The sequence below is a fragment of the Salvelinus fontinalis genome, chromosome 24 (assembly GCF_029448725.1).
Source record: "Salvelinus fontinalis isolate EN_2023a chromosome 24, ASM2944872v1, whole genome shotgun sequence".
NCBI lineage: Eukaryota > Metazoa > Chordata > Actinopteri > Salmoniformes > Salmonidae > Salvelinus > Salvelinus fontinalis.
Genome location: NC_074688.1, coordinates 39,680,255 through 39,707,963, shown reverse-complemented (window position 1 = coordinate 39,707,963; position 27,709 = coordinate 39,680,255). Strand labels below are relative to the sequence as shown.

Here is a 27,709-nt window from a genome sequence, read left to right as displayed (position 1 = left end):
ACAGGAAACGTATGATCTCTGTAATTGCAAACAAAGGTTTCTGTACCAAATATTAAGTTCTGCTTTTCTGATGTATCAAATACTTATGTCATGCAATAAAATGCAAATTAATTACTTAAAAATCATACAATGTGATTTTCTGGATTTTTGTTTTAGATTCCGTCTCTCACAGTTGAAGTGTACGTATTATAAAAATTATAGACCTCTACATGCTTTGTAAGTAGGAAAACCTGCAAATTTGGCAGTGTATCAAATACTTGTTCTCCCCACTGTATATACACACACACTCTGTCTGAACCTTGTCTGACCTTGCGTTTCAGATGGGTTTGTGATCATTCCTCTGCACTCCCTGATGCCTACTGTCACCCAGACCTCGGTGAGCATGGTCTCAGAAACCCTCCTTTCACCCAGAACAGAACATGAATAACTCAGGGAGTGATGCTGTCTGTTCTGACTGGTCTCCCTCTTCAGGTGTTCAAAAGGCCCCCTCCAGGAGTCAGGAAGATTGTCATTGCCACCAATATCGCTGAGACCAGGTAGGTTTATATTTGTGTATTTTTGTTAGTGTATCAGCCTTGTGTCTTTTCCCAACCACAGTGTGTGTCTACACTTTTTTTGTTCAGAAACCTCCTACTATTATCACAGACACTGAGTGTTTTTTATACATATATATATATATATATATATATATATATATATATATATATATATATATATATATATATATATATAAAAATACACTGCTCAAAAAAATAAAGGGAACACTTAAACAACACAATGTAACTCCAAGTCAATCACACTTCTGTGAAATCAAACTGTCCACTTAGGAAGCAACACTGATTGACAATAAATTTCACATGCTGTTGTGCAAATGGAATAGACAAAAGGTGGAAATTATAGGCCATTAGCAAGACACCCCCAAAAAAGGAGTGATTCTGCAGGTGGTGACCACAGACCACTTCTCAGTTCCTATGCTTCCTGGCTGATGTTTTGGTCACTTTTGAATGCTGGCGGTGCTCTCACTCTAGTGGTAGCATGAGACGGAGTCTACAACCCACACAAGTGGCTCAGGTAGTGCAGTTCATCCAGGATGGCACATCAATGCGAGCTGTGGCAAAAAGGTTTGCTGTGTCTGTCAGCGTAGTGTCCAGAGCATGGAGGCGCTACCAGGAGACAGGCCAGTACATCAGGAGACGTGGAGGAGGCCGTAGGAGGGCAACAACCCAGCAGCAGGACCGCTACCTCCGCCTTTGTGCAAGGAGGTGCACTGCCAGCGCCCTGCAAAATGACCTCCAGCAGGCCACAAATGTGCATGTGTCTGCTCAAACGGTCAGAAACAGACTCCATGAGGGTGGTATGAGGGCCCGACGTCCACAGGTGGGGGTTGTGCTTACAGCCCAACACCGTGCAGGACGTTTGGCATTTGCCAGAGAACACCAAGATTGGCAAATTCGCCACTGGCGCCCTGTGCTCTTCACAGATGAAAGCAGGTTCACACTGAGCACATGAGCACATGTGACAGACGTGACATAGTCTGGAGACGCCGTGGAGAATGTTCTGCTGCCTGCAACATCCTCCAGCATGACCGGTTTGGCGATGGGTCAGTCATGGTGTGGGGTGGCATTTCTTTGTGGGGCCGCACAGCCCTCCATGTGCTCGCCAGAGGTAGCCTGACTGCCATTAGGTACCGAGATGAGATCCTCAGACCCCTTGTGAGACCATATGCTGACACATGCACATTTGTGGCCTGCTGGAGGTCATTTTGCAGGGCTCTGGCAGTGCACCTCCTTGCACAAAGGCGGAGGTAGCGGTCCTGCTGCTGTGTTGTTGCCCTCCTACGGCCTCCTCCACGTCTCCTGATGTACTGGCCTGTCTCCTGGTAGCGCCTCCATGCTCTGGACACTACGCTGACAGACACAGCAAACCTTTTTGCCACAGCTCGCATTGATGTGCCATCCTGGATGAACTGCACTACCTGAGCCACTTGTGTGGGTTGTAGACTCCGTCTCATGCTACCACTAGAGTGAGAGCACCGCCAGCATTCAAAAGTGACCAAAACATCAGCCAGGAAGCATAGGAACTGAGAAGTGGTCTGTGGTCACCACCTGCAGAACCATTCCTTTATTGGGGGTGTCTTGCTAATTGCCTATAATTTCCACCTTTTGTCTATTCCATTTGCACAACAGCATGTGAAATTTATTGTCAATCAGTGTTGCTTCCTAAGTGGACAGTTTGATTTCACAGAAGTGTGATTGACTTGGAGTTACATTGTGTTGTTTAAGTGTTCCCTTTATTTTTTTGAGCAGTGTATATACTGGACACACCTACTCATTGAAGGGTTTTTCTTTATTTTTACTCTTTTCTACTTTGTAGAATAATAGTAAAGACATCAAAACTATGAAATAACACATATGGAATCGTGTAGTAACCAAAACAGTGTTAAACAAATCCAACTATATTTTATATTTGAGATTCTTCAAAGTAGCCACCCTTTGCCTTGATGACAGCTTTGCACACTCTTGGCATTCTCTCAACCAGCTTCATGAGGTAGTCACCTGGAATACATCAAACCAGCTAAGCGTCAGTATAGAGACAAAGTACAGTCGCAATTCAACGGCTCAGACACGAGACGTATGTGGCAGGGTCTACAGTCAATCATGGATTACAAAAAGAAAACCAGCCCCGTCGTGGACATCGATGTCTTGCTCCCAGACAAACTAAACAAATTCTTTGCTCGCTTTGAGGACAATACAGTGCCACTGACACGGCCCGCTACCAAAAACCTGTGGGCTCGCCTTCACTGCAGCCAACGTGAGTAAAACATTTAAACATGTTAACCCTTGCAAGGCTACCAGCCCAGATGGCATCCCTAGTCGTGTCCTCAGAGCATGCGCAGACCAGCTGGCTGGTGTGTTTACGGACATATTCAATCTATCCCTATCCCAGTCTGCGGTCCCCTCATGCTTCAAGAGGGCCACAATTGTTCCTGTTCCCAAGAAAGCTTAGGTAACTGAGCTAAATGACTATCGCCCCATAGCACTCACTTCCGTCATCATGAAGTGCCTTGAGAGAAAAGTCAAGGATCATATCACCTCCACCCTACCTGATACCCTAGACCCACTCCAATTTGCTTACCGCCCCAATAGGTCCACAGACGACGCAATCACAATGCACACGGCCCTATCCCATCTGGACAAGAGGAATACCTATGTAAGAATGCTGTTCATCGATTACAGCTCAGCATTCAACACCATAGTACCCTCCAAACTCGTCATTAAGCTCGAGACCCTGGGTCTCGACCCCGTCCTGTGCAACTGGGTCCTGGACTTTGATGGGCCGCCCCCAGGTGGTGAGGACAGGAAACAACATCTCCACCCCGCTGATCCTCAAGACTGGGGCCCCACAAGGGTACGGCCTACAGGGAGGAGGTGAGGGCCCTCAGAGTGTGGTGTCAGGAAAATAACCACACAGTCAACGTCATCAAAACAAAGGAGATGATCGTGGACTTCAGGAAACAGCAGAGGGAGCACCGTCCTATCCACATCGATGGAACAGTAGTGGAGAAGGTGGAAAGTTTTAAGTTCCTTGGCTACACATCACGGACAAACTGAAATGGTCCACCCACATGGACAGCGTGATGAAGAAGGAGCAACAGCGCCTCTTCAACCTCAGGAGGCAAAAGAAATTTGGCTTCTCACCAAAAAGCACTCACAAACTTTTACAGATGCACAATTGAGAGCATCCTGTCGGGCTGTATCACCCCCTGGTACGGCAACTGCTCCGCCCACAACCGTAAGGCTCTCCAGAGGGTAGTGAGGTCTGCACAACGCATCACCGGGGGCAAACTACCTGCCCTCCAGGACACCTACAGCACCCGATGTCACAGGAAGGCCAAAAAGATCATCAAGGACAACAACCACCCGAGCCACTGCCTGTTCACCCCGCTATCATCCCGAAGGCTAGGTCATTACAGATGCATCGAAGCTGGGACCATCAGACTGTTAAACAGCCACCACTAACATTGAGTGGCTGCTGCCAACATATTGACTCAAATCTATAGCCACCTAAATAATAAAAAATTGGATGTAATAAATGTATCACTAGTCACTTTAAACAATGCCACTTTATATAATGTTTACATATCCTACATTACTCAACTCATATGTATATATCATCTATTGCATCTTGCCTATGCCGCACGGCCATCGCTCATCCATATATTTATATGTACATATTCTTATTCATTCCTTTACACTTGTGTGTATTAGGTAGTTGTTGTGAAATTGTTAGATTATTTGTTAGATATTACTGCATGGTCGGAACTAGAAGCGCAAGCATTTCGCTACACTAGTATTAAAATCTGTTAACCATGTGTATGCGACCAATACAATTTTATTTGATTTCAATTAACAGGTGTGCCTTGTTAAAAGTTAATTTGTGGAATTTCTTTCCTTCTTAATGCGTTTGAGCCAATCAGTTGTGTTGTGACAAGGTAGGGGTGGGTATACAGAAGGTAGCCCTATTTGGTAAAAGACCAAGTCCATATTATGGCAAGAACAGCTCAAAAAAGCAAAGATAAATGACAGTCCATCATTACTTTAAGACAGGGGTGTCAAAGTCAAATGGACGGAGGGCCAAATAAAAAATTTAGCTACAAGCCGAGGGCCGGACTGTTCGAATGTTCATTGAAAAATGTTTAAATGACGCATATAGTCTAGTGAACCTAATTGAACCTACTGAAAACCTAACAAATATATTCCAATATGATCAGATAAATAAAGCAATATTTTCTTATGGCTCTGTCAGTAATCTTTAATTTTCAACAGACACAAAAGACAAATTTCCTTTATATAAAAATCCCCATAACATGAACATTAAATGAAAGAAACCGGTATTCAAGGCACCATCAGTAGCCTATATTTTCTATTTTAGCAAAAGTGGGCTAAATTTACTTCAAAGAAAAAAACAATAATAGCAATTTTCTATCATCCACTCAACTGAAATATTTTTAAAATATAATTGGATTGAAATAAAATAAAATAAAGTGCAAAAATCTATTAATCAAAAACAACACTTTGTTTAAGGAGAAGTAACATGCAGTGAAAACAAATATTAAACTTTAACGTTTAAACTTGAACTGAGTAAAAACTCTAAATATGTGATTGCACAGTAATGTTCACTTGTTTGAGGTTGAGGGTGATACTTGGTGGTGTCCCATCTTTTCCACAAGTTCATCAATGTTCGGGGTAAGGCTCTGAGCTGAGGAAATCCTCAGAATTGAGTGGAGGTGTTCAGCAGTAAGTCGACTTCTGTGTGATGTTTTGTTCAGGTTCATCAAAGAAAACAGTTGTTCACACAGGTATGTGCTGCCAAACATAGACAACGTTTGAGCAGCCTGGATGCGCAGCTGGGGCATTGTGTCGGGGAGGAAACGGGCGAACTCCGCAGCACCCACTGCCGCATATTTTGCCCTCAGTGCATCATTGCATTGGAGGTCAATCAACTCCATTTGGAGGTTTGGTGGTGAGCTTTCCACGTCAACAGCAAATGGGTTACCGAGCAGTTCCAACCTGCTTTTTTGTGCTTCAAAGTCAGCAAATCGGCGTCGAAAGTCAGCGGCAAGCATACCTATTTTATCAGCCAACTGTGCGCTCGGGAACGCACTGGTAGAGAGCTTCTCTTTCATGGTCTGGCAGCTGGGAAAGTGGCTCAAATTTTCTTTCCGCATCTGCGTCTCCCACAGAGTCAGTTTGGTTTTAAATGCCTTCACTGTACTGTACATATCAGAGATGACATGATCCCGACCCTGCAGCTGCAAGTTCATTGCATTCAGATGACTCGTAATGTCACACAGAAAAGCCATTTCACACAGAAACATTTCGTCTCGGAGTTGTGTTGTGTCTTTCCCTTTGCTGTCCAAGAACAGACAAATCTCCTCACGAAGCTCGAAACATCTTTGAAGCACCTTTCCCTGGCTTAGCCATCGCACCTCTGTGTGATAAGGCAAATCACCATGCTCCGTTTCTAACTCCGTCAGAAATGCCTTGAACTGGCGGTGATTCAAACCTTTGGCTCTGATAAAGTTAACTGTGCGCGTGATGATGCTCATTACATGCTCCATTTTCAAGGCTTTACCGCACAACGCTTCCTGGTGTATGATACAATGATAAGCTGTCAGCTCACCTGTCGCGTTTTCCTCTTGCATCTTTTCCCGTATCTTCGCCACCAGTCCGCTCCTGTGTCCACACATCGCAGGTGCTCCGTCGGTTGTCAAACCCACGAGTTTTTCCCAAGGCAGCTCCATCTCATTTACACATCTTGACACCTCTTCATACAAATCATGCCCCGTAGTTGTGCCATGCATAGGACGTAAAGCCAAAAACTCCTCTGTCACGCTTAGGCTGGAGTCCACTCCGCGGATGAAAATTGACAACTGGGCAATGTCAGAAATGTCGGTGCTCTCATCCACAGCCAAGGAATATGCAATGAAATCTTTTCCCTTTTTCACAAGCTGCTCTTTTAGATTGATGGACAACTGGTCTACTCTCTCGGCAATGGTGTTTCTGCTCAGACTCACATTTAAAAAGAGTTGCCTTTTTTCTGGGCAAACTTCGTCACAAATTTAATCATGCAGTTTTTGATGAAATCCCCCTCCGTAAATGGCCGGGCTGATTTAGCGATCTCTTCTGCCAAAATAAAACTGGCCTTGACAGCAGCCTGGCCTTGTGATTTGGCTTTTTTGAACAGAGCCTGTCGAGATTTGAGGCCTCGTTTTAATTCCTCTGCCTTTTGTAGCCTTTGTTCCATGTCCATATTCTTGTTTTTGTCCGCGTGTTTCGTTTCATAATGTCGTCTCAGATTATACTCTTTTAGTACCGCCACACTTTCTCCACACAGAAGACACACAGGTTTTCCAGCTACCTCCGTGAACATATACTCCGACTCCCACCTTGTTTGAAACCCCCGGTTCTCAGTGTCCACCTTCCGTTTTGCCATTTTTGATGGGTATCTGAAAGTTAATTTTACTGTGATGCTGACGACTGCTGTGCCAATAAATATTGAAATGAAGCAGCCTACTGCTCGGTGCGTCACCGTTGCATTGTGGGAAATGTAGTATTGGTGCGTGTAAAAGATCTGCGGGCTGCCGGCTTGCTGCGGTCTGCGGGCCGGTTCTAATAATAAATCAAGATCATCCCAGGGGCCGTAAAAAACCTTCTCGCGGGCCGGATGTGGCCCGCGGGCCTTGACTCTGACATATGTGCTTTAAGACATGAAGGTCAGTCAATGGGTGAATCAACGTCGTTTCCACGTCATTCCAATAAAATGAAGTTGAACCAACGTGGAGTAGATGTTGAGTTGACGTTCCCAGTCTGACGTTCCCGTTAGGCCTACGGAAATGTATTGCCAAATGATGACAGTTTTATCACACATTTTAAATGCGCTGGTTGACTCCAGTAGGGAAGTACATGTTCCAACAACGAGCTGCACTTTTGGAATAATTGCATCCGGTCTATTTCACACACAGGCTACTACTACTAGTGCCGATCGAGTTGTTTAGCCGAGACTTTAACCCACTAAACATAGACATGGTGTTCATTCCACAATGAAAATATGCCAAAACATTAGTTTGATCAAATCAAAGAGCATGTTTTCATCAGAACCATTTGAACATAGGCTTACTCACCAAACTAATGTTGTGGCTGGAATCCATGCAGTTTTCAATGTGGAATTGTTAAACAGTTTAGAATAATCCAAAGAACAAGCAGAAAAAAAAAAAAAACGAACATCTGTATATCGAAAAGAACACCGAAACTTTTCAGAAACCCAGATTTTTATTCATTTCTACTGTCCAAATTGAGACCGGTTTCAAATCATCACTCTTTGTGAACAACTGTTTCAAGATGTGAAATCAATTCACACTGGTATCTTTTTTTTTTTTTATATTTGGAAAAATATTCTGTTATATTCCATCCTGTTTTTGTACTATTAAACTGTCTTGACTGTGATAAGGGCTGTCTTGACTGTGATAAGGGCTGTCTTGACTGTGATAAGGGCTGTCTTGACTGTGATAAGGGCTGTCTTGACTGTGATAAGGGCTGTCTTGACTGTGATAAGGGCTGTCTTGACTGTGATAAGGGCTGTCTTGACTGTGATAAGGGCTGTCTTGACTGTGATAAGGGCTGTCTTGACTGTGATAAGGGCTGTTTTGACTGTGATAAGGGCTCGCAAAATAACAGTATTTTGTCTGCTAAATGAACAAGACAAGGCTATACCATTACACAACCATAGGCTTCTACAAGCTGCACTGCTGATGTTACTGCCTGTTAGAAAGAGTTGGTTTCACAATATAATATAACCAGTTGATGTAATGGTTTCAATTAATTCATCTGAAATGGCCCTTTAAAAAATAAATAAAAATACAGTATGAATATACAGTATATGGGGCTGTTTATGATTTGTTATCTGTAATGGTTATGATAAATTAGCCATTGTTGCGCACTGTTGGTATATAGATAAATGCAGACATTTATTTCCAGTGCCTTGTGTTCTAAATATATATAAAAAAAATTCATTTGAGTTCTCAGATGAGAACTCGAACAGTCAAAACATTTCAAATGCTCATCCCGAGCCAGGGCGACAGCCTGTTTAATAAATTCACTTTTAATGAATTCAAGAACCGACTGAACAGACAGGGCAAACTTTCCTGACCTCACTACTGCTGCTGTCTAAGCAGTAGGATACATTTAGACACCGTGTTTATTTATACATGTGTTTCAAAGAGTTAGAGAGGCAGCAAATGAGTGTGTATGTGTGGAGTTTTGATTTCCTTTTCAAAGTGTAGACTCATCGGTGTCATCAAGCTGCCTTGGATTACTTGGCTGTCTTAATAAAGTCCCCTCTCTCTCTCCTCTCTCTCTCTCTCTCTCTCTCTCTCTCTCTCTCTCTCTCTCTCTCTCTCTCTCTCTCTCTCTCAGTATTACCATAGATGATGTGGTGTTTGTGATAGACGGGGGAAAGATTAAGGAGACTCACTTTGACACTCAGAACAACATCAGCACTATGACTGCAGAGTGGGTCAGCCTGGCCAATGCCAAACAGAGAAGAGGACGCGCCGGCAGGTCAGTCTGGGTGTCTCTCCCCCTCTCTTCTTAGTCTCTCCCCCTCTCTTCAGTCTCTCCCCCTCGCTTCTTAGTCTCTCCCCCTCGCTTCTTAGTCTCTCCCCCTCGCTTCTTAGTCTCTCCCCCTCTCTTCTTAGTCTCTCCCCCTCTCTTCTTAGTCTCTCCCCCTCTTCTTAGTCTCTCCCCCTCTTCTTAGTCTCTCCCCCTCTCTTCTTAGTCTCTCCCCCTCTCTTCTTAGTCTCCCCCCCTCTCTTCTTAGTCTCCCCCCCTCTCTTCTTAGTCTCTCCCCCTCTCTTCTTAGTCTCTCCCCCTCTCTTCTTAGTCTCTCTCCCTCTCTTCTTAGTCTCTCTCCCTCTCTTCTTAGTCTCTCTCCCTCTCTTCTTAGTCTCTCTCCCTCTCTTCTTAGTCTCTCTCCCTCTCTTCTTAGTCTCTCTCCCTCTCTTCTTAGTCTCTCCCCCTCTCTTCAGTCTCTCCCCCGCTCTTCAGTCTCTCCCCCTCTCTTCTTAGTCTCTCCCTCTCTTCTTAGTCTCTCCCCCTCTCTTCTTAGTCTCTCCCCCTCTCTTCTTAGTTTCTCCCCCTCTCTTCTTAGTCTCCCCCCCTCTCTTCTTAGTCTCCCCCCCTCTCTTCTTAGTCTCTCCCCCTCTCTTCTTAGTCTCTCCCCCTCTCTTCTTAGTCTCTCCCCCTCTCTTCTTAGTCTCTCTCCCTCTCTTCTTAGTCTCTCTCCCTCTCTTCTTAGTCTCTCCCCCTCTCTTTAGTCTCTCCCCCTCTCTTCAGTCTCTCCCCCGCTCTTCAGTCTCTCCCCCTCTCTTCTTAGTCTCTCCCCCTCTCTTCTTAGTCTCTCCCCCTCTCTTCTTAGTCTCGCCCCCTCTCTTCAGTCTCTCTCCCTCTCTTCTTAGTCTCGCTCCCTCTCTTCTTAGTCTCGCTCCCTCTCTTCTTAGTCTCGCTCCCTCTCTTCTTAGTCTCGCTCCCTCTCTTCTTAGTCTCGCTCCCTCTCTTCTTAGTCTCGCTCCCTCTCTTCTTAGTCTCGCTCCCGCTCTTCTTAGTCTCGCTCCCTCTCTTCTTAGTCTCTCCCCCTCTTTTCTTAGTCTCTCCCCCTCTCTTCTTAGTCTCCCCCCCTCTCTTCTTAGTCTCCCCCCCTCTCTTCTTAGTCTCTCCCCCTCTCTTCTTAGTCTCTCTCCCTCTCTTCTTAGTCTCTCTCCCTCTTCTTAGTCTCACCCCTCTCTTCAGGACACAGTTAGTGCTCTACTAGTTTGGTCTAGTTGTGGCAGCTACAGTGTGTATTCAGACTGAGCCAGGACACAGTTCGTGCTCTACTAGTCTGGTCTAGTTGTGGCAGCTACAGTGTGTATTCAGACTGAGCCAGGACACAGTTAGTGCTCTACTAGTCTGGTCTAGTTGTGGCAGCTACAGTGTGTATTCAGACTGAGCCAGGACACAGTTAGTGCTCTACTAGTCTGGTCTAGTTGTGGCAGCTACAGTGTGTATTCAGACTGAGCCAGGACACAGTTAGTGCTCTACTAGTCTGGTCTAGTTGTGGCAGCTACAGTGTGTATTCAGACTGAGCCAGGACACAGTTAGTGCTCTACTAGTCTGGTCTAGTTGTGGCAGCTACAGTGTGTATTCAGACTGAGCCAGGACACAGTTAGTGCTCTACTAGTCTGGTCTAGTTGTGGCAGCTACAGTGTGTACTCAGACTGAGCCAGGACACAGTTAGTGCTCTACTAGTCTGGTCTAGTTGTGGCAGCTACAGTGTGTATTCAGACTGAGCCAGGACACAGTTAGTGCTCTACTAGTCTGGTCTAGTTGTGGCAGCTACAGTGTGTATTCAGACTGAGCCAGGACACAGTTAGTGCTCTACTAGTCTGGTCTAGTTGTGGCAGCTACAGTGTGTATTCAGACTGAGCCAGGACACAGTTAGTCCTCTACTAGTCTGGTCTAGTTGTGACAGCTACAGTGTGACTCTGCTCAAGGCCCAATTAGCCACTAACACTTTAATTCAACGCTCTGTCATAAGGGCTACGTAACACTGTCAGAACAATCACATGAGCTAATTTTGTGTGTGTGTGTGTGTGTGTGTGTGTGTGTGTGTGTGTGTGTGTGTGTGTGTGTGTGTGTGTGTGTGTGTGTGTGTGTGTGTGTGTGTGTGTGTGTGTGTGTGTGTGTGTGTGTGTGTGTGTGTGTGTGTGTGCGCGCGTGCGTGTGTGCGCCTATGTGCCTAGGGTGTGTCCAGGGAAGTGTTATCACCTGTATAATGGCCTGAGGGCCAGTCTTCTGGATGCCTACCAGCTACCTGAGATCATGCGCACGCCACTGGAGGAACTGTGTCTGCAGATCAAGGTAACGTGTGGATCTCTGGTGTGACTGTCAAATACAGTATTGTTTGTCACATGCTTGGTAAACAACAGGTGTAGACTTAACAGTGAAATGCTTGCTGGTCCTTTTTCCATCAGTGCAGAGTTAAAGATACAGATAGAAATAGTGACGCAAGGAATAAATACCCAGTGAATAACAATAGTAAAGATAACAAGGCTTATATACAGGAAGTAGAAAATAATGTTGGCTATATACAGGAAGTATAAAATAACATTGGCTATAAACTGATACACCATCCAAAGTGTAATTCAAAACTTCACCATGCTCAAAGGGATATTCAATGTCTGCTTTTATAAACATTTTATTAAATAAAAATCTATCTACCAATAGGTGCCTTTCTTTACGAGGCGTTGAAAAACCTCTCTGGTCTTTGTTGTTGGTGTTGGATTGGCTGGTCTCCCATTCCATCCTGGTGTTAGAGAACATAAAGACAGAGATGTAATGGCTGGTCTCCCATTCCATCCTGGTGTTAGAGAACATAAAGACAGAGATGGAATAGCTGGTCTCCCATTCCATCCTGGTGTTAGAGAACATAAAGACAGAGATGTAATAGCTGGTCTCCCATTCCATCCTGGTGTTAGAGAACATAAAGACAGAGATGTAATAGCTGGTCTCCCATTCAATCCTGGTGTTAGAGAACATAAAGACAGAGATGGTGATGTAATAGCTGGTCTCCCATTCCATCCTGGTGTTAGAGAACATAAAGACAGAGATGTAATAGCTGGTCTCCCATTCCATCCTGGTGTTAGAGAACATAAAGACAGAGATGTAATAGCTGGTCTCCCATTCCATCCTGGTGTTAGAGAACATAAAGACAGAGATAGTGATGTAATAGCTGGTCTCCCATTCCATCCTGGTGTTAGGAAACATAAAGACAGAGATGGTGTTGGAAATGGCTGGTCTCCCATTCCCCTACTGGGATAACGTGTGTTAATGAGTGTGTTGGTGTCTAATGTACTATTCACACCTTTTTAGAGGGAGAATGACTGACCTCAGCACACACACACACGCGCTAGAGCTGGGACGATAAACTTAAATTATAGACATTTGTGTTTGAAAGTTTGAAGTGAAATAAGTGTGTTTTTAATATTGGGCGATTGATGGCTACGACCATTAAACTAAACTCAGCAAAAAAAGGAACGTCCTCTCACTGTCAACTGCGTTTATTTTCAGCAAACTTAACATGTGTAAATATTTGTATGAACATAACAAGATTCAACAACTGAGACATAAACTGAACAAGTTCCACAGACATGTGACTGACAGAAATTGAATAATGTGTCCCTGAACAAAGGTCAAAATCAAAAGTAACAGTCAGTATCTGGTGTGGCCACCAGCTGCATTAAGTACTGCAGTGCATCTCCTCCTCATGGACTGCACCAGATTTGCCAGTTCTTGCTGTGAGATGTTACCCCACTCTTCCACCAAGGCAAGTTACCGGACATTTCTGGGGAGAATGACCCTAGCCCTCATCCTCTGATCCAACAGGTCCCAGACGTGCTCAATGGGATTGAGATCCGGGCTCTTCGCTGGCCATGGCAGAACACTGACATTCCTGTCTTGCAGGAAACACACACAGAATGAGCAGTATGGCTGGTGGCAAAGTCATGCTGGAGGGTCATGTCAGGATGAGCCTGCAGGAAGGGTACCACATGAGGGAGGAGGATGTCTTCCCTGTAACGCACAGCGTTGAGATTGCCTGCAATGACAACAAACTCAGTCCGATGATGCTGTGACACACTGCCCCAGACCATGACGGACTCTCCACCTCAAAATCGATCCCGCTCCAGAGTACAGGCCTCGGTGTAACGCTCATTCATTAGACGATAAACGCAAATCCGACCATCACCCCTGGAGAGACAAAACCACGACTCGTCAGTGAAGAACACTTTTTGCCAGTCCTGTCTGGTCCAGCGACGGTGGGTTTTTGCCTATAGGCAACGTTGTTGCCGGTGATGTCTGGTGAGGACCTGCCTTACAACAGGCCTACAAGCCCTCTGTCCAGCCTCTCTCAGTCTATTGCGGACAGTCTGATCACTGATGGAGGGATTGTGCGTTCCTGGTGTAACTCGGGCAGTTGTTGTTGACATCCTGTACCTGTCCTGCAGGTGTGATGTTCGGATGTACCGATCCTGTGCAGGTGTTGTTACACGTGGTCTGCCACTGCGAGGACGATCAGTTGTCCGTCCTGTCTCCCTGTAGCACTGTCTCAGGCATCTCACAGTACGTACATTGCAATTTATTGCCCTGGCCAGATCTGCAGTCCTCATGCCTCCTTGCAGCATGTCTAAGGCACATTCACGCAGATGAGCAGGGACCCTGGGCATCTTTCTTTTGGTGTTTTTCAGAGTCAGTAGAAAGGCTTCTTTAGTGTCCTAAGTTTTCATAACTGTGACCTTAATTGCCTACCGTCTGTAAACTGTTAGTGTCTTAACGACCGTTCCACAGGTGCATGTTCATTAATGGTTCATTGAACAAGCATGGGAAACAGTGTTTCAACCCTTTACAATGAAGATCTGTGAATTTTTTTACGACTTATCTTTGAAAGACATGGTCCTGAAAAAGGGACGTTTCTTTTTTGCTGAGTTTAGAGTTTAGTAGTAGTAGTTTAAAGGAGAATAATAAAAAACTGTGGTGCACATGAATGTTATAAACTGTGGTACACATGAATGTTATAAACTGTGGTGCACATTGGTGTTATAAACTGTGGTGCACATTGGTGTTATAAACTGTGGTGCACATTGGTGGTTTAAACTGTGGTGCACATTGGTGTTATAAACTGTGGTGCACATTGGTGTTATAAACTGTGGTGCACATTGGTGTTATAAACTGTGGTGCACATTGGTGTTATAAACTGTGGTGCACATTGGTGTTATAAACTGTGGTGCACATTGGTGTTATAAACTGTGGTGCACATTGGTGTTATAAACTGTGGTGCACATTGGTGTTATAAACTGTGGTGCACATTGGTGTTATAAACTGTGGTGCACATTGGTGTTATAAACTGTGGTGCACATTGGTGTTATAAACTGTGGTGCACATTGGTGTTATAAACTGTGGTGCACATGAATGTTTTAAACTGTGGTGCACATTGGTGGTTTAAATGGTGGTGCACATTGGTGTTATAAACTGTGGTGCACATTGGTGTTATAAACTGTGGTGCACATTGGTGTTATAAACTGTGGTGCACATTGGTGTTATAAACTGTGGTGCACATTGGTGTTATAAACTGTGGTGCACATTGGTGTTATAAACTGTGGTGCACATTGGTGTTATAAACTGTGATGCACATTGGTGTTATAAACTGTGGTGCACATTGGTGTTATAAACTGTGGTGCACATTGGTGTTATAAACTGTGGTGCACATTGGTGTTATAAACTGTGGTGCACATTGGTGTTATAAACTGTGGTGCACATTGGTGTTATAAACTGTGGTGCACATTGGTGTTATAAACTGTGGTGCACATTGGTGTTATAAACTGTGGTGCACATGAATGTTATAAACTGTGGTGCACATTGGTGGTTTAAATGGTGGTGCACATTGGTGTTATAAACTGTGGTGCACATTGGTGTTATAAACTGTGGTGCACATTGGTTGTTATAAACTGTGGTGCACATTGGTGTTATAAACTGTGGTGCACATTGGTGTTATAAACTGTGGTGCACATTGGTGTTGTAAACATCTTTCTATTTATTGTTATGTCAATTCATGAAATGTATTGCTATATGGATAATTGTCCTTATTGCCCAGCTCTAACACACACACACACTAATGTACTGGATGTAAAGGGAACGGTGACATACAACCTTGCTGAATAAGCCAGGCAGACTGTAGTCTATCTGGTAGTGAAGAGTTGACTCACTGCTCTCTGTGTCCAGATGGATTTCCCGGTCTGACACTTAGACAGGTCTCTTTCCCATTTGTTTCTGATCAAGTCAAGCTGTTGACTTTTCCCTACGTAGTTTTTAATGTAGTTTGTCTAACTCTCTCTCCCCACTCCTTCTAGATCCTCAAGCTGGGTCCAATAGCAAAGTTCCTGATGAAAGCTCTGGATCCTCCCACAGAGGAGGCTGTCACTCTGGCCATCACACACCTGATGGACCTCAACGCTCTGGACCGCTCAGAGGCTCTGACCCCGTTAGGGTTCCACCTGGCCAGGCTGCCTGTAGAGCCTCACATCGGAAAGCTGATCCTGTTTGGAGCTCTGCTGGGCTGTCTGGACCCTGTCCTCACTATCGCCGCCTCTCTCAGCTTCAAGGACCCCTTCTTCATACCAATGGTAATCATACGCACGATCGCAGGCACACACACTCACACACATTTTAGGTACTCAAATATCTCTCTCTGTCTCTCTCGCTCTTTCTGTCTCTCTCTCTCTCTCTTTCTCTCTCTCTCTCTTTCTCTTTCTGTCTCTCTCTCTGTCTCTCCCTCTCTCTGTCTCTCTCTCTCTCTCTCTCTCTCTCTCTCAGGGTAAGGAGAAGATTGCAGACTTTAGGAGAAGAACTCTGTCCAGAGACTCAAAGAGTGACCACCTCACCATCATCTATGCCTTCACAGTAAGATCATCTTTTCCCTCCTACATCATTAGAGATCTCTCTCATCTCCTCAATGGAATAATATCAATGGTTCATTCTGTTTAACGGGTTGCTAACTTGACTGTGTGTTCATCTGTCAGGGCTGGGAGGAAGCTAAGCGACGCGGCTACAAGTTTGAACGAGAGTTCTGCTGGGACAACTTCCTGTCAGCCAATACACTCCAGGTGATTCTTATGGTCCACCAATCAGATATCACGCTCAAACCACCATTGGGATGCAGCCTTGGCTTCATATTGAGATTAGTATTTAACATGTCTGTGTCTGTCTGTCTGTAGATGCTGCACAGCATGAAGGGTCAGTTTGCTGAGCACCTGCTGGGGGCTGGCTTCATCAGCAGCAAGAACCACAAAGACCCCGACTCTAACATCAACTCAGGTGAACTGATTGGATGTATTTTTCTACAATTTGCTAGTCTCTCTCACTCCTCTCTCTCTTTCCATGTCTTACTCTCCATCTCTCACACTTTTCTCTCAATCCTCTCTCTCGCTCCTCTCTCTCTCCATGTCTCACTCTCTCTCTATCTCTGTCTATCTCTGTGTCTCTCTCCCTCAGAGAATGAGAAGCTGATCAAGGCAGTGATAGTGGCAGGTCTCTACCCCAAAGTGGCCATGATCAAACCCAGCGGGAGCAAGAAGAGACCGTGAGTCAGCCTGGACCTACAGTAGCATATATATATATATATATATATACAGGTGAAGTCAGAAGTTTACATACACTTAGGTTGGAGTCATTAAAACTTGTTTTTCAACCACTCCAAAAATGTCTTGTTAACAAACTATAGTTTTGGCAAGTCGGTTAGGACATCTACTTTGTGCATGACACAAGTAATTTTTCCAACAATTATTTACAGACAGATTATTTCAATTATCATTCACTGTATCACAATCCCAGTGGGTCAGAAGTTTACATACACTAAATTGACTGTGCCTTTAAACAGCTTGGAAAATTCCAGAAAATGATGTCATGGCTTTAGAAGCTTCTGATAGGCTAATTGACATAGTTTGAGTCAATTGGAGGTGTATCTGTGGATGTATTTCAAGGCCTACCTTCAAACTCAGTGCCTCTTTGCTTGACATCATGGGAAAATCAAAATAAATCAACCAAGACCTCAACGAAACAAATTTAAGACCTCCACAAGTCTGGTTCATCCTTGGGAGCAATTTCCAAATGCCTGAAGGTACCACGTTCATCTGTACAAACAATAGTACACAAGTATAAACACCATGGGACCACGCAGCCGTCATACCGCTCAGGAAGGAGACGCGATCTGTCTCCTAGAGATGAACGTACTTTGGTGCGAAAAGTGCAAATCAATCCCAGAACAACAGCAAAGGACCTTGTGAAGATGCTGGAGGAAACAGGTACAAAAGTATCTATATCCACAGTAAAACGAGTCCTATATCGACATAACCTGAAAGGCCACTCAGCAAGGAAGAAGCCACTGCTCAAAAACTGCCATAAAAATGACAGACTACAGTTTGCAACTGCACATGGGGACAAAGATCGTACTTTTTGGAGAAATGTCCTCTGGTCTGATGAAACTCTTTGGCCATAATGACCATCATTATGTTTGGAGGAAAAAGGGGGAGGCTTGCAAGCCGTAGAACACCATCCCAACTGTGAAGCACGGGGGTGGCAGCATCATGTTGCGGGGGGTGCTTTGCTGCAGGAGGGACTGGTGCACTTCACAAAATAGATTGCATCATGAGGAAAGGAAAATTGTGGATATATTGAAGCAACATCTCAAGACATCAGTCAGGAAGTTAAAGCTTAGTCAATGACCCCAAGCATACTTCCAAAGCTGTGGCTAAATGGCTTAAGGACAACAAAGTAAAGATATTGGAGTGGCCATCACAAACCATGACCTCAATCCTACTGAAAAAGCATGTGCAAGCAAAGAGGCCTACAAACTTGGCTCAGTTACCCCAGCTCTGTCAGGAGGAATGGGTCAAAATTCACCCAATTTATTGTGGGAAGCTTGTGGAAGGCTTCCCGAAACGTTTGACCGAAGTTAAACAATTTAAAGGCAATGCTACCAAATACTAATTGAGTGTATGTAAACTTCTGACCCACTGGGAATGTGATGAAATAAATTAAAGCTGAAATAAATCATTCTCTCTACTATTGTTCTGAAGTGGTGATCTTAGTTGACCTACGACAGGGAATTCTTATTAGGATTAATAAGTGTCAGGAATTGTGAAAAACTGAGTTTAAATGTATTTGGCTAAGGTGTATGTAAACTTCCGACTTCAACTGTGTTTGTGTGTGTGTGTGTGTGTGTGTGTGTGTGTGTGTGTGTGTCTCAATAATATCTATTAGGACTCACATATAACACCCATTAGCAAATAGGGACAAGTGCTGATAACCCTAACCAACATTTTGGTCAAATTATTTGCATTTCGTTCTGTTTTTATCGGTAAGCTCAATACACCCATGGCACAGTTTCTCCAGATATAAATTAGATCCAGCCTGAACTGTGTGATTCAGTAGGGAATTGTAGTTTCCAACAGGCCAATATTCTACATAGTTTAGCACATAACACATTGTAATTAACTACAATGACCATAATCCGTTGCGCATCTACGTGTCCGGTGTGTGTTTATTTTAAACCTGCTACTATTGAAGAGGGAAGAGCGCGCGATCATGAGGGGATATAGAGAGCAGCTGTTTCTTCGCCAGGTATTTCTACCTGAAAATACATGATCTAAGTGACTGATAGTTGCTATTCAGCAGTCATTAAAGTATGTCTTATTTACATTGAAGAACAACAACAAATAGTGGTTTTGTCAGACAGCAGCTCTATAGAGATCAGATAAGGACTTGGGAAAGAATAATAAAGTCATCAAATAAAACTAATGTAATATACACAACACTGAAATATTTAATTAAAGTGAATAAATGAATGTTAATTAAGCAATACGGCCCAAGGGGCTGTGGTATATAACCAATATACCACGGCTAAGGGCTGTTCTTATGCACGACGCAACACGGTAAGCATTTAATGTTTAAAAAAAATAATAATAATCAAAACCGAAAACCATGGTTATAAAAAATAAATAGAAATCAAACCAAAACTGAAGCGAAAGCACTAATCGCTCAGCACTAGTACAGACAGACACTGGCAATGACAAGAGGACACCCCAGATTCTGCAGAGGAAGTGAAATTCACTCAGATCTGAAAAGTACTCTGTCAACTTCCCATTGATTTATACCTGAGAAGGTCCCCCCCCCCCCCAGCTCACGATGGATGGCAGACCATAAGCCCTAAACCCATTCCAGCCAGACAGATGCATCAATAACTCATCATAACACGTAGCAGACAGCTGCAAAATAGACCTACGATCAAGCCTAGAGGCAGTGCACAGATATTGTTTAAAAACAGTATTAAAGATTCAAACTTTGGCCAAATATCAAAAGTCATAAAACTTTCTGTTGCTATGGACAATACCACACACATCTGTCTGTAAAGGATGTATACACACACACACACACACACACTAATGTCCCCCTCCCCACCTCTCTCCTCTCCAGGGTGAGGGTGTATACTAAAACTGATGGGAAGGTGTGTATTCACCCCAAGTCAGTGAATGCTGAGGAGACCCAGTTTAACTACACATGGCTCATCTATCACCTCAAGATGAGGACCAGCAGTGTGAGTATACAGTACAGCATACAGTACAGCATACAGTACAGCATACAGTACAGCATACAGTACAGCATACATACAGCATAGATACAGCATACATACAGCATACATACAGCATAGAAACAGCATACAGTACAGCATAGATACAGCATACATACAGCATAGATACAGCATAGATACAGCATACAGTACAGCATACAGTACAGCATACATACAGCATAGATACAGCATAGATACAGCATAGATACAGCATACAGTACAGCATACATACAGCATAGATACAGCATACATACAGCATAGATACAGCATACATACAGCATAGATACAGCATACAGTACAGCATACATACAGCATACATACAGCATAGATACAGCATACAGTACAGCATACAGTACAGCATACATACAGCATAGATACAGCATACAGTACAGCATACATACAGCATAGATACAGCATACATACAGCATAGATACAGCATACATACAGCATAGATACAGCATACAGTACAGCATACAGTACAGCATACAGTACAGCATACATACAGCATAGATACAGCATAGATACAGCATAGATACAGCATACATACAGCATAGATACAGCATACAGTACAGCATACAGTACAGCATACAGTACAGCATACAGTACAGCATACAGTACAGCATACATACAGCATACATACAGCATACTGTGACGGCCCTGCATTTGTCTGAAGCGTCTCAGTGCTTCTCCTTCCAACCTACCTGGCACCCCTACAAACAACAACCTCAAGTTAAAACTGTTACATAGAAAATGGCACCCCGGATGGGACCTCTTTCAACATTTTGAGAAATAACCAAAGCAAATATTTTTGTGCGGATTGTGTGTTATTTAAAACAATGGATTAAACTCAAGCAGATGTGCTCATCCATATCATTACCTGTCAATGGGAATACACAGGGTCATTCTGACCCTCGAGCTGACAATACACATCATAATGTGAATGGAGATAATGGAGTTGATTTGGGCCAGAGCTCTGGGAATCTGAATGCTCGGTCTGGACCACAGGCCACAGGAAGTCTAACTAGTCTAACTTAATAAGTCTAACTAGTTACTCACTTATTGACATGGATCTGTGTGAAAGTACTGAGCTAGCCCTCCCTCTGACACCCAACCTTCCTCCATTATTCTAGTTTATCTCCAGAGGTTGTAGTCTTACAACTTCAAGGTGACATCCTTGATATTCGTCGGACTCAACAACATCTCCAAAATCTCGCATGTCTCACCACTACTTCCTGGGCTGACTTTGAGGCCAACTTTTCATATGCATTTCTGTCTGAGGACTACACAGGTGAGCTGGCAGACAGAGTCAGGAATCGAGTGCAAAGAGAGAGAACGAGTATCCGTGACTGCATACGGTTACCACTCCCTGTGCAGACGGTGGCAACCTGGCATTAAAGAGTAAGAGGTCATTAAGTTGATCTTGAAGAACATCCAACCCTCTACTAGCCAGTCAACTCAGAGAAAGAGTCACCACTGTCGATGGACTGGTTCGCCTGGGACAGCAGTTCCAGAAGGACAGAGAATGCCAACAGCAATATGAACAGAGAAAGAGTCATCACTGTCAATGGACTGGTTTGCCTGGGACAGCAGTTCCAGAAGGACAGAGAATGCCAACAGCAACATGAACAGAGAACGAAACAGACACCCAAACAGTTACCCAAGCCAGACCATCAACAACAGCCAGAGTCTCCAGCCAAGACCCCTCCCATGTTCTGTTGGAGATGTGGCCAAAAGGGACATTCTTCAGCTACATGTCCAAATCAGTATCAAGTAAACCCTTCCAGAAACCACAAATCACAACAGGCCAACACGCCTAACACACTTCGCAGGAACGACCATCCTACTCTGGGTGCTTTGACCAAAGCTGAAACCCTAAGAGTCACTGCCTACGCCCCCCCCCCGCCGACATCCCCTTCCTTTCAGTTAATACCGCACCAACTGGTGTTACCCCTGTCCATACAGGCTGTGAGAAGAGCTCAGCTGGAACAGCCAGAGAAGTTAAGGCTGTTGGAACAGCTGCAGAATAATGCTGATGTATTTACTTCAAGGCAGGGAAGCACCGGGCTCCTGAAGCACAAAATATTCCTTACACAGGAAGTGCCGATCAAGTAGAAGCCATATTGTTTGTCCCCAGCGAATCTAATCATCCAAAAGGGACTCATTAATGATATGTTGATATAATTGAACATTCCTCCTCTCCCTGGACTGCTCCTATTGTCCTCATCCCCCAAAAAGACTGGTGGTCTTAGATTTTGTGTGGACTATAGGAAGACCAACAATGTCTCCCAGACTGATGCCTATCCTCTTCCCACCATCCAAGAGATCCTGGAGTCATTGTCTGGTGCTGTTGTGTTCACTACCCTTGACCTCAATAGTGGCTATTGGCAGGTTGAGATGGACCAGGAAAGCAAGGACAAGACTGCTTTTGTGCTGAGGGCCTGTTTTCCTTTTAAAGTGATGCCTTTTGGATTAAAGAATGCACCTGCCACTTTCCAAAGACTGATGGAGATTGCGTTAGCTGAGCTCAAAGGGAAGATCTGTTTTGTCTACCTGGACAATATAATTATCTACTCCCAGACCAGGGAACAACACTTTCAAGATCTTCAAGCAGTGTTGGACAAGCTAAGAGAAGCTGGTCTGACATTCAACATGAGGAAGAGCAACTTCTGCCAAACCTCCCTGAAGTTCCTTGGCCATATTGTATCTTTTGAACGCATTCATGTGGATCCTGAAAAGACAAAGGCTGTAGAAGACTTCCCTGTGCCAACCACCCACAAGGCCCTTCAACGGTTACTTGGGATGGCTGGATGGTACCATCGGTTTGTGTTAAACTTCTCCCAGGTGGCAGAACCACTCAACGCATTAAAGCGAAAAGGAGTGAAATTCCGATGGACGGCAGAGTTCCAGACATCCTTTGAAACCCTGAAACGACACCATGTCAACACCTCCCATTTTGGGTCATCCCAACTTTGACTGCCCTTTTGTTGTTTACACTGATGCAAGTGATGTTGTACTTGGTGCTGTCCTAGTCCAACAGACTGGACTTGGCATTGAAGAAGTGCTAGCGTCCGCCAGTCGGACATTGAATGGAGCAGAACAGAACTACTCCACAACCGAGCAAGAGTGCCTTGCAGTTGTCTGGGATTTGGAAAAGTGGAGGTACTACCTGGAGGGAAGACACTTCACTGTGGTCACTGACCATTCCTTCCTTTGTGTGGGCATTGTCTTCAAACCTTGAAGACAATGGTTGCTTTATATGTAGGGACCCAGCACAAACGCTGGGACAAGCACCACGAGTTTCGATTTGCCCTGAATTCTGCTGTGCAAGAGTCCACTGGAGTCACCCCTGCAGAGCTGAACCTAAGTCGTCCCCCTCCGAGGACCCTTGGATATGGTGCTACAGCCCCAGCAGGTTACTCCAGACTCTGCCTGCTATGACCAGGTAGTCCATCTCCACGACTTGAGAGCTCTTGTCTCAAAGAACATGATCCAGGCCCGACTCAAGCAGAAGGGAAATTATGATAAAAAGAGACGAGACATGCAGTTCCAGGTTAGTGATCGGGTGTGGCTTCGCTCTCATCATTACTCAAAAGCTGAACAACTCTTCTTGGCCAAGCTCGCTCCTAAATGGCAAGGACCATATAGGATTGTGGAGCAGATGGGCCCTTTGAACTACCGAGTGGTGAAAGAAGACACTGGTGAAGATATGCGCGTTGTCCATGTCTCACGCCGTAAGGCCTGTTACCCCTCAGCTGAGGAGCTTGAGCGCCACAAAGTCATGAATATTTTTGTAGAGGAAAGTGATAAAGACTTTTCTCGGTTTCCCAGACCAAGATGTGCCTTCCAGGGCAATGGTTGGCTTTTTCCAGGAGAGGGGGTTTATGACGGCCCTGAATTTGTCTGAACTGTCTCAATGCTTCTCTTACCAATAGGACGTTTCCCCTTTAATGCCCTATTAAATAGCCAGCATCAGCTGCTCAAAAGTGGGGTTGTCATGGTGGTGCGAATGAGGATGTGTTCAACCCTCAGTTCCGAAGCTTCTTCACTCCGTTTGTTTTGTTGTATTTAAAAGTGTGCTTTGTAGCCTTGTCTTAAGTTTAACCAGGATCGGATCCACTAATTTCTTCCTTTGGACACATCTCATTTGGTCTCCGTTGTTTTGACCTTATTTCATTTGTATGAGTGTGATTTATACCGTGTTGATTTGTGGTCAGTTGTAGTTGAAGACAACTAAGATTTGATAGTGTTTATGGTTGTATGTTAAAAGAGTTTTTGATATTTTGATTGTATGATTGAGACTGGGTTTACGCTACACTTTTATGAACGGACAAACATTGCGTGATTAAGGTCACTTGAGTTCACTGAACTTTTTACTGGGCTGGACTATTTTAGGCCTGAGGCACGGGACTTTTCTGGAGGAACCAGAGCTCATTGTTTGTTATATTATTGTGTGTGTGTGATCATTTATATTGGTAATACAACCCCTGCAAAATAAGTTGTTTTGAAGTTATTTCCAATGTTTTAAGGGTTTATGAAAAGTGAATTTCCAGACTGACTTTTACATGAGTCCTTTGTGTTGGTGTGGACTTGGCGGACCAGAAGGGACTCATTCCCTCCCAAACCAAAAGGAGAAATCTATTTTCTCTGGTAGGCACAACCTACCTGGCACCCCAACAAACAATAACCACAAGACAAAACTGTTACAATACATACAGCATACATACACAGTACAGCATGCATACACAGTACAGCATACATACATAGTACAGCATGCATACACAGTACAGCATACATACATAGTACAGCATACATACATAGTACAGCATACATACATAGTACAGCATACATACACAGTACAGCATACATACATAGTACAGCATACATACACAGTACAGCATACATACATAGTACAGCATACATACATAGTACAGCATACATACACAGTACAGCATACATACACAGTACAGCATACATACACAGTACAGCATGCATACACAGTACAGCATACATACATAGTACAGCATGCATACACAGTACAGCATGCATACACAGTACAGCATACATACATAGTACAGCATACATACACAGTACAGCATACATACATAGTACAGCATACATACATAGTACAGCATGCATACACAGTACAGCATGCATACACAGTACAGCATACATACATAGTACAGCATGCATACACAGTACAGCATGCATACACAGTACAGCATACATACATAGTACAGCATACATACACAGTACAGCATACATACATAGTACAGCATACATACATAGTACAGCATACATACATAGTACAGCATACATACATAGTACAGCATGCATACACAGTACAGCATGCATACACAGTACAGCATGCATACACAGTACAGCATACATACACAGTACAGCATACATACATACAACAATGTTGCACCATTTGCCACAAATTAACCTTACAGAGATGGTTCACTCGAAAATCACAGTTTGTCAGTACTTTTTTTCCTATTGCAAATTAGTATGATTCTTTTGATTCATGCATGTTCCTGATTCATGTAGTAGGATCCTCACACCAGAGGGTGAGAGATAGGTAATACATTCATGTAGTAGGATACTCACACCAGAGGGTGAGAGATAGGTAATACATTCATGTAGTAGGATACTCACACCAGAGGGTGAGGGATAGGTAATACATTCATGTAGTAGGATACTCACACCAGAGGGTGAGAGATAGGTAATACATTCATGTAGTAGGATACTCACACCAGAGGGTGAGATAGGTAATACATTCATGTAGTAGGATACTCACACCAGAGGGTGAGATAGGTAATACATTCATGTAGTAGGATACTCACACCAGAGGGTGAGGGATAGGTAATACATCCTGATTCATGTAGTAGGATACACACACCAGAGGGTGAGAGATAGGTAATACATCCTGATTCATGTAGTAGGATACACACACCAGAGAGTGAGAGATAGGTAATACATCCTGATTCATGTAGTAGGATACACACACCAGAGGGTGAGAGATAGGTAATACATCCTGATTCATGTAGTAGGATACTCACACCAGAGGGTGAGGGATAGGTAATGCATTCATGTAGTAGGATACTCACACCAGAGGGTGAGAGATAGGTAATACATTCATGTAGTAGGATACTCACACCAGAGGGTGAGAGATAGGTAATACATCCTGATTCATGTAGTAGGATACTCACACCAGAGGGTGAGGGATAGGTAATGCATTCATGTAGTAGGATACTCACACCAGAGGGTGAGAGATAGGTAATGCATTCATGTAGTAGGATACTCACACCAGAGGGTGAGGGATAGGTAATACATTCATGTAGTAGGATACACACACCAGAGGGTGAGAGATAGGTAATACATTCATGTAGTAGGATACTCACACCAGAGGGTGAGGGATAGGTAATACATTCATGTAGTAGGATACACACACCAGAGGGTGAGAGATAGGTAATACATTCATGTAGTAGGATACTCACACCAGAGGGTGAGAGATAGGTAATACATTCATGTAGTAGGATACTCACACCAGAGGGTGAGAGATAGGTACTACATCCTGATTCATGTAGTAGGATACACACACCAGAGGGGGTGAGATAGGTAATACATCCTGATTCATGTAGTAGGATACTCACACCAGAGGGTGAGAGATAGGTAATACATTCATGTAGTAGGATACACACACCAGAGGGTGAGAGATAGGTAATGCATTCATGTAGTAGGATACTCACACCAGAGGGTGAGAGATAGGTAATACATTCATGTAGTAGGATACTCACACCAGAGGGTGAGAGATAGGTAATACATTCATGTAGTAGGATACTCACACCAGAGGGTGAGAGATAGGTAATACATTCATGTAGTAGGATACACACACCAGAGGGTGAGAGATAGGTAATGCATTCATGTAGTAGGATACTCACACCAGAGGGTGAGAGATAGGTAATACATTCATGTAGTAGGATACTCACACCAGAGGGTGAGGGATAGGTAATACATTCATGTAGTAGGATACTCACACCAGAGGGTGAGAGATAGGTAATACATTCATGTAGTAGGATACTCACACCAGAGGGTGAGAGATAGGTAATACATTCATGTAGTAGGATACTCACACCAGAGGGTGAGGGATAGGTAATACATTCATGTAGTAGGATACTCACACCAGAGGGTGAGAGATAGGGAATACATTCATGTAGTAGGATACTCACACCAGAGGGTGAGGGATAGGTAATACATTCATGTAGTAGGATACTCACACCAGAGGGTGAGGGATAGGTAATACATTCATGTAGTAGGATACTCACACCAGAGGGTGAGAGATAGGGAATACATTCATGTAGTAGGATACTCACACCAGAGGGTGAGGGATAGGTAATACATTCATGTAGTAGGATACACACACCAGAGGGTGAGAGATAGGTAATACATTCATGTAGTAGGATACTCACACCAGAGAGTGAGGGATAGGGAATACATTCATGTAGTAGGATACACACACCAGAGGGTGAGAGATATGGACTTGGATGGATGGTTGTGAGTTCCAGAGTGTTTGTGACCGTTTCACTGAGTGGGTGGGTAAAGGTTAACTCTGGTCATATTTTTAGACGTGATTAATATTTGATTAAACCAGTGGCTTTCAACTCCCTCCCAAAAGTCCCTGGCACACCCAAGCTCCCAGACAGTACCAGGGTAGAGGAACAGTCACAACAGTCAATGCCAGCTTCTCTGTCCTCTCTCTACCCTGCCGTACTGAATGTTATCAGTGAGAGGAGGGATGGGTTACTGGCTGTGGAAATGTGTTTTAGGAACTCAGTCAGGATCTCAACTTACTGTTGCGAGTTAGAATAGTAGAATACACAAGGTGCAATTTAGAAATATGGTTGTGCCTCCTGCGTGGCACAAGGCATTGCATCGT

The 27,709-nt window shown here is 44.0% G+C and overlaps 2 protein-coding genes across 2 annotated transcripts in view; both read left to right on the top strand.

The window, feature by feature from the left end:
* The window catches only part of dhx36 (DEAH (Asp-Glu-Ala-His) box polypeptide 36), a 60,461-nt gene that overhangs the window by 27,999 nt on the left and 4,753 nt on the right, over positions 1-27,709 (top strand). Inside the window, exons 14-23 of the mRNA XM_055880698.1 lie at positions 321-376; positions 472-536; positions 8,976-9,119; positions 11,339-11,456; positions 15,500-15,772; positions 15,963-16,049; positions 16,169-16,252; positions 16,364-16,463; positions 16,641-16,728; positions 19,620-19,740. Of these exons, the coding sequence (XP_055736673.1) occupies positions 321-376; positions 472-536; positions 8,976-9,119; positions 11,339-11,456; positions 15,500-15,772; positions 15,963-16,049; positions 16,169-16,252; positions 16,364-16,463; positions 16,641-16,728; positions 19,620-19,740 (1,136 nt within the window). The remainder of the gene's footprint in view (positions 1-320; positions 377-471; positions 537-8,975; positions 9,120-11,338; positions 11,457-15,499; positions 15,773-15,962; positions 16,050-16,168; positions 16,253-16,363; positions 16,464-16,640; positions 16,729-19,619; positions 19,741-27,709) is intronic.
* On the top strand, positions 19,749-26,967 carry LOC129822423 (uncharacterized). Its single transcript, XM_055880700.1, has 2 exons — positions 19,749-25,797; positions 25,900-26,967. The coding sequence occupies exon 1, from the start codon at positions 24,336-24,338 to the stop codon at positions 25,278-25,280; it is 945 nt and encodes a 314-aa protein (XP_055736675.1). The 5' UTR covers positions 19,749-24,335; the 3' UTR covers positions 25,281-25,797; positions 25,900-26,967.

Bases quoted from the DNA above. Each gene is read 5' to 3' on its own strand.
- LOC129822423 (XM_055880700.1), top strand. From the start codon at position 24,336: ATGAGTCCTTTGTGTTGGTGTGGACTTGGCGGACCAGAAGGGACTCAT.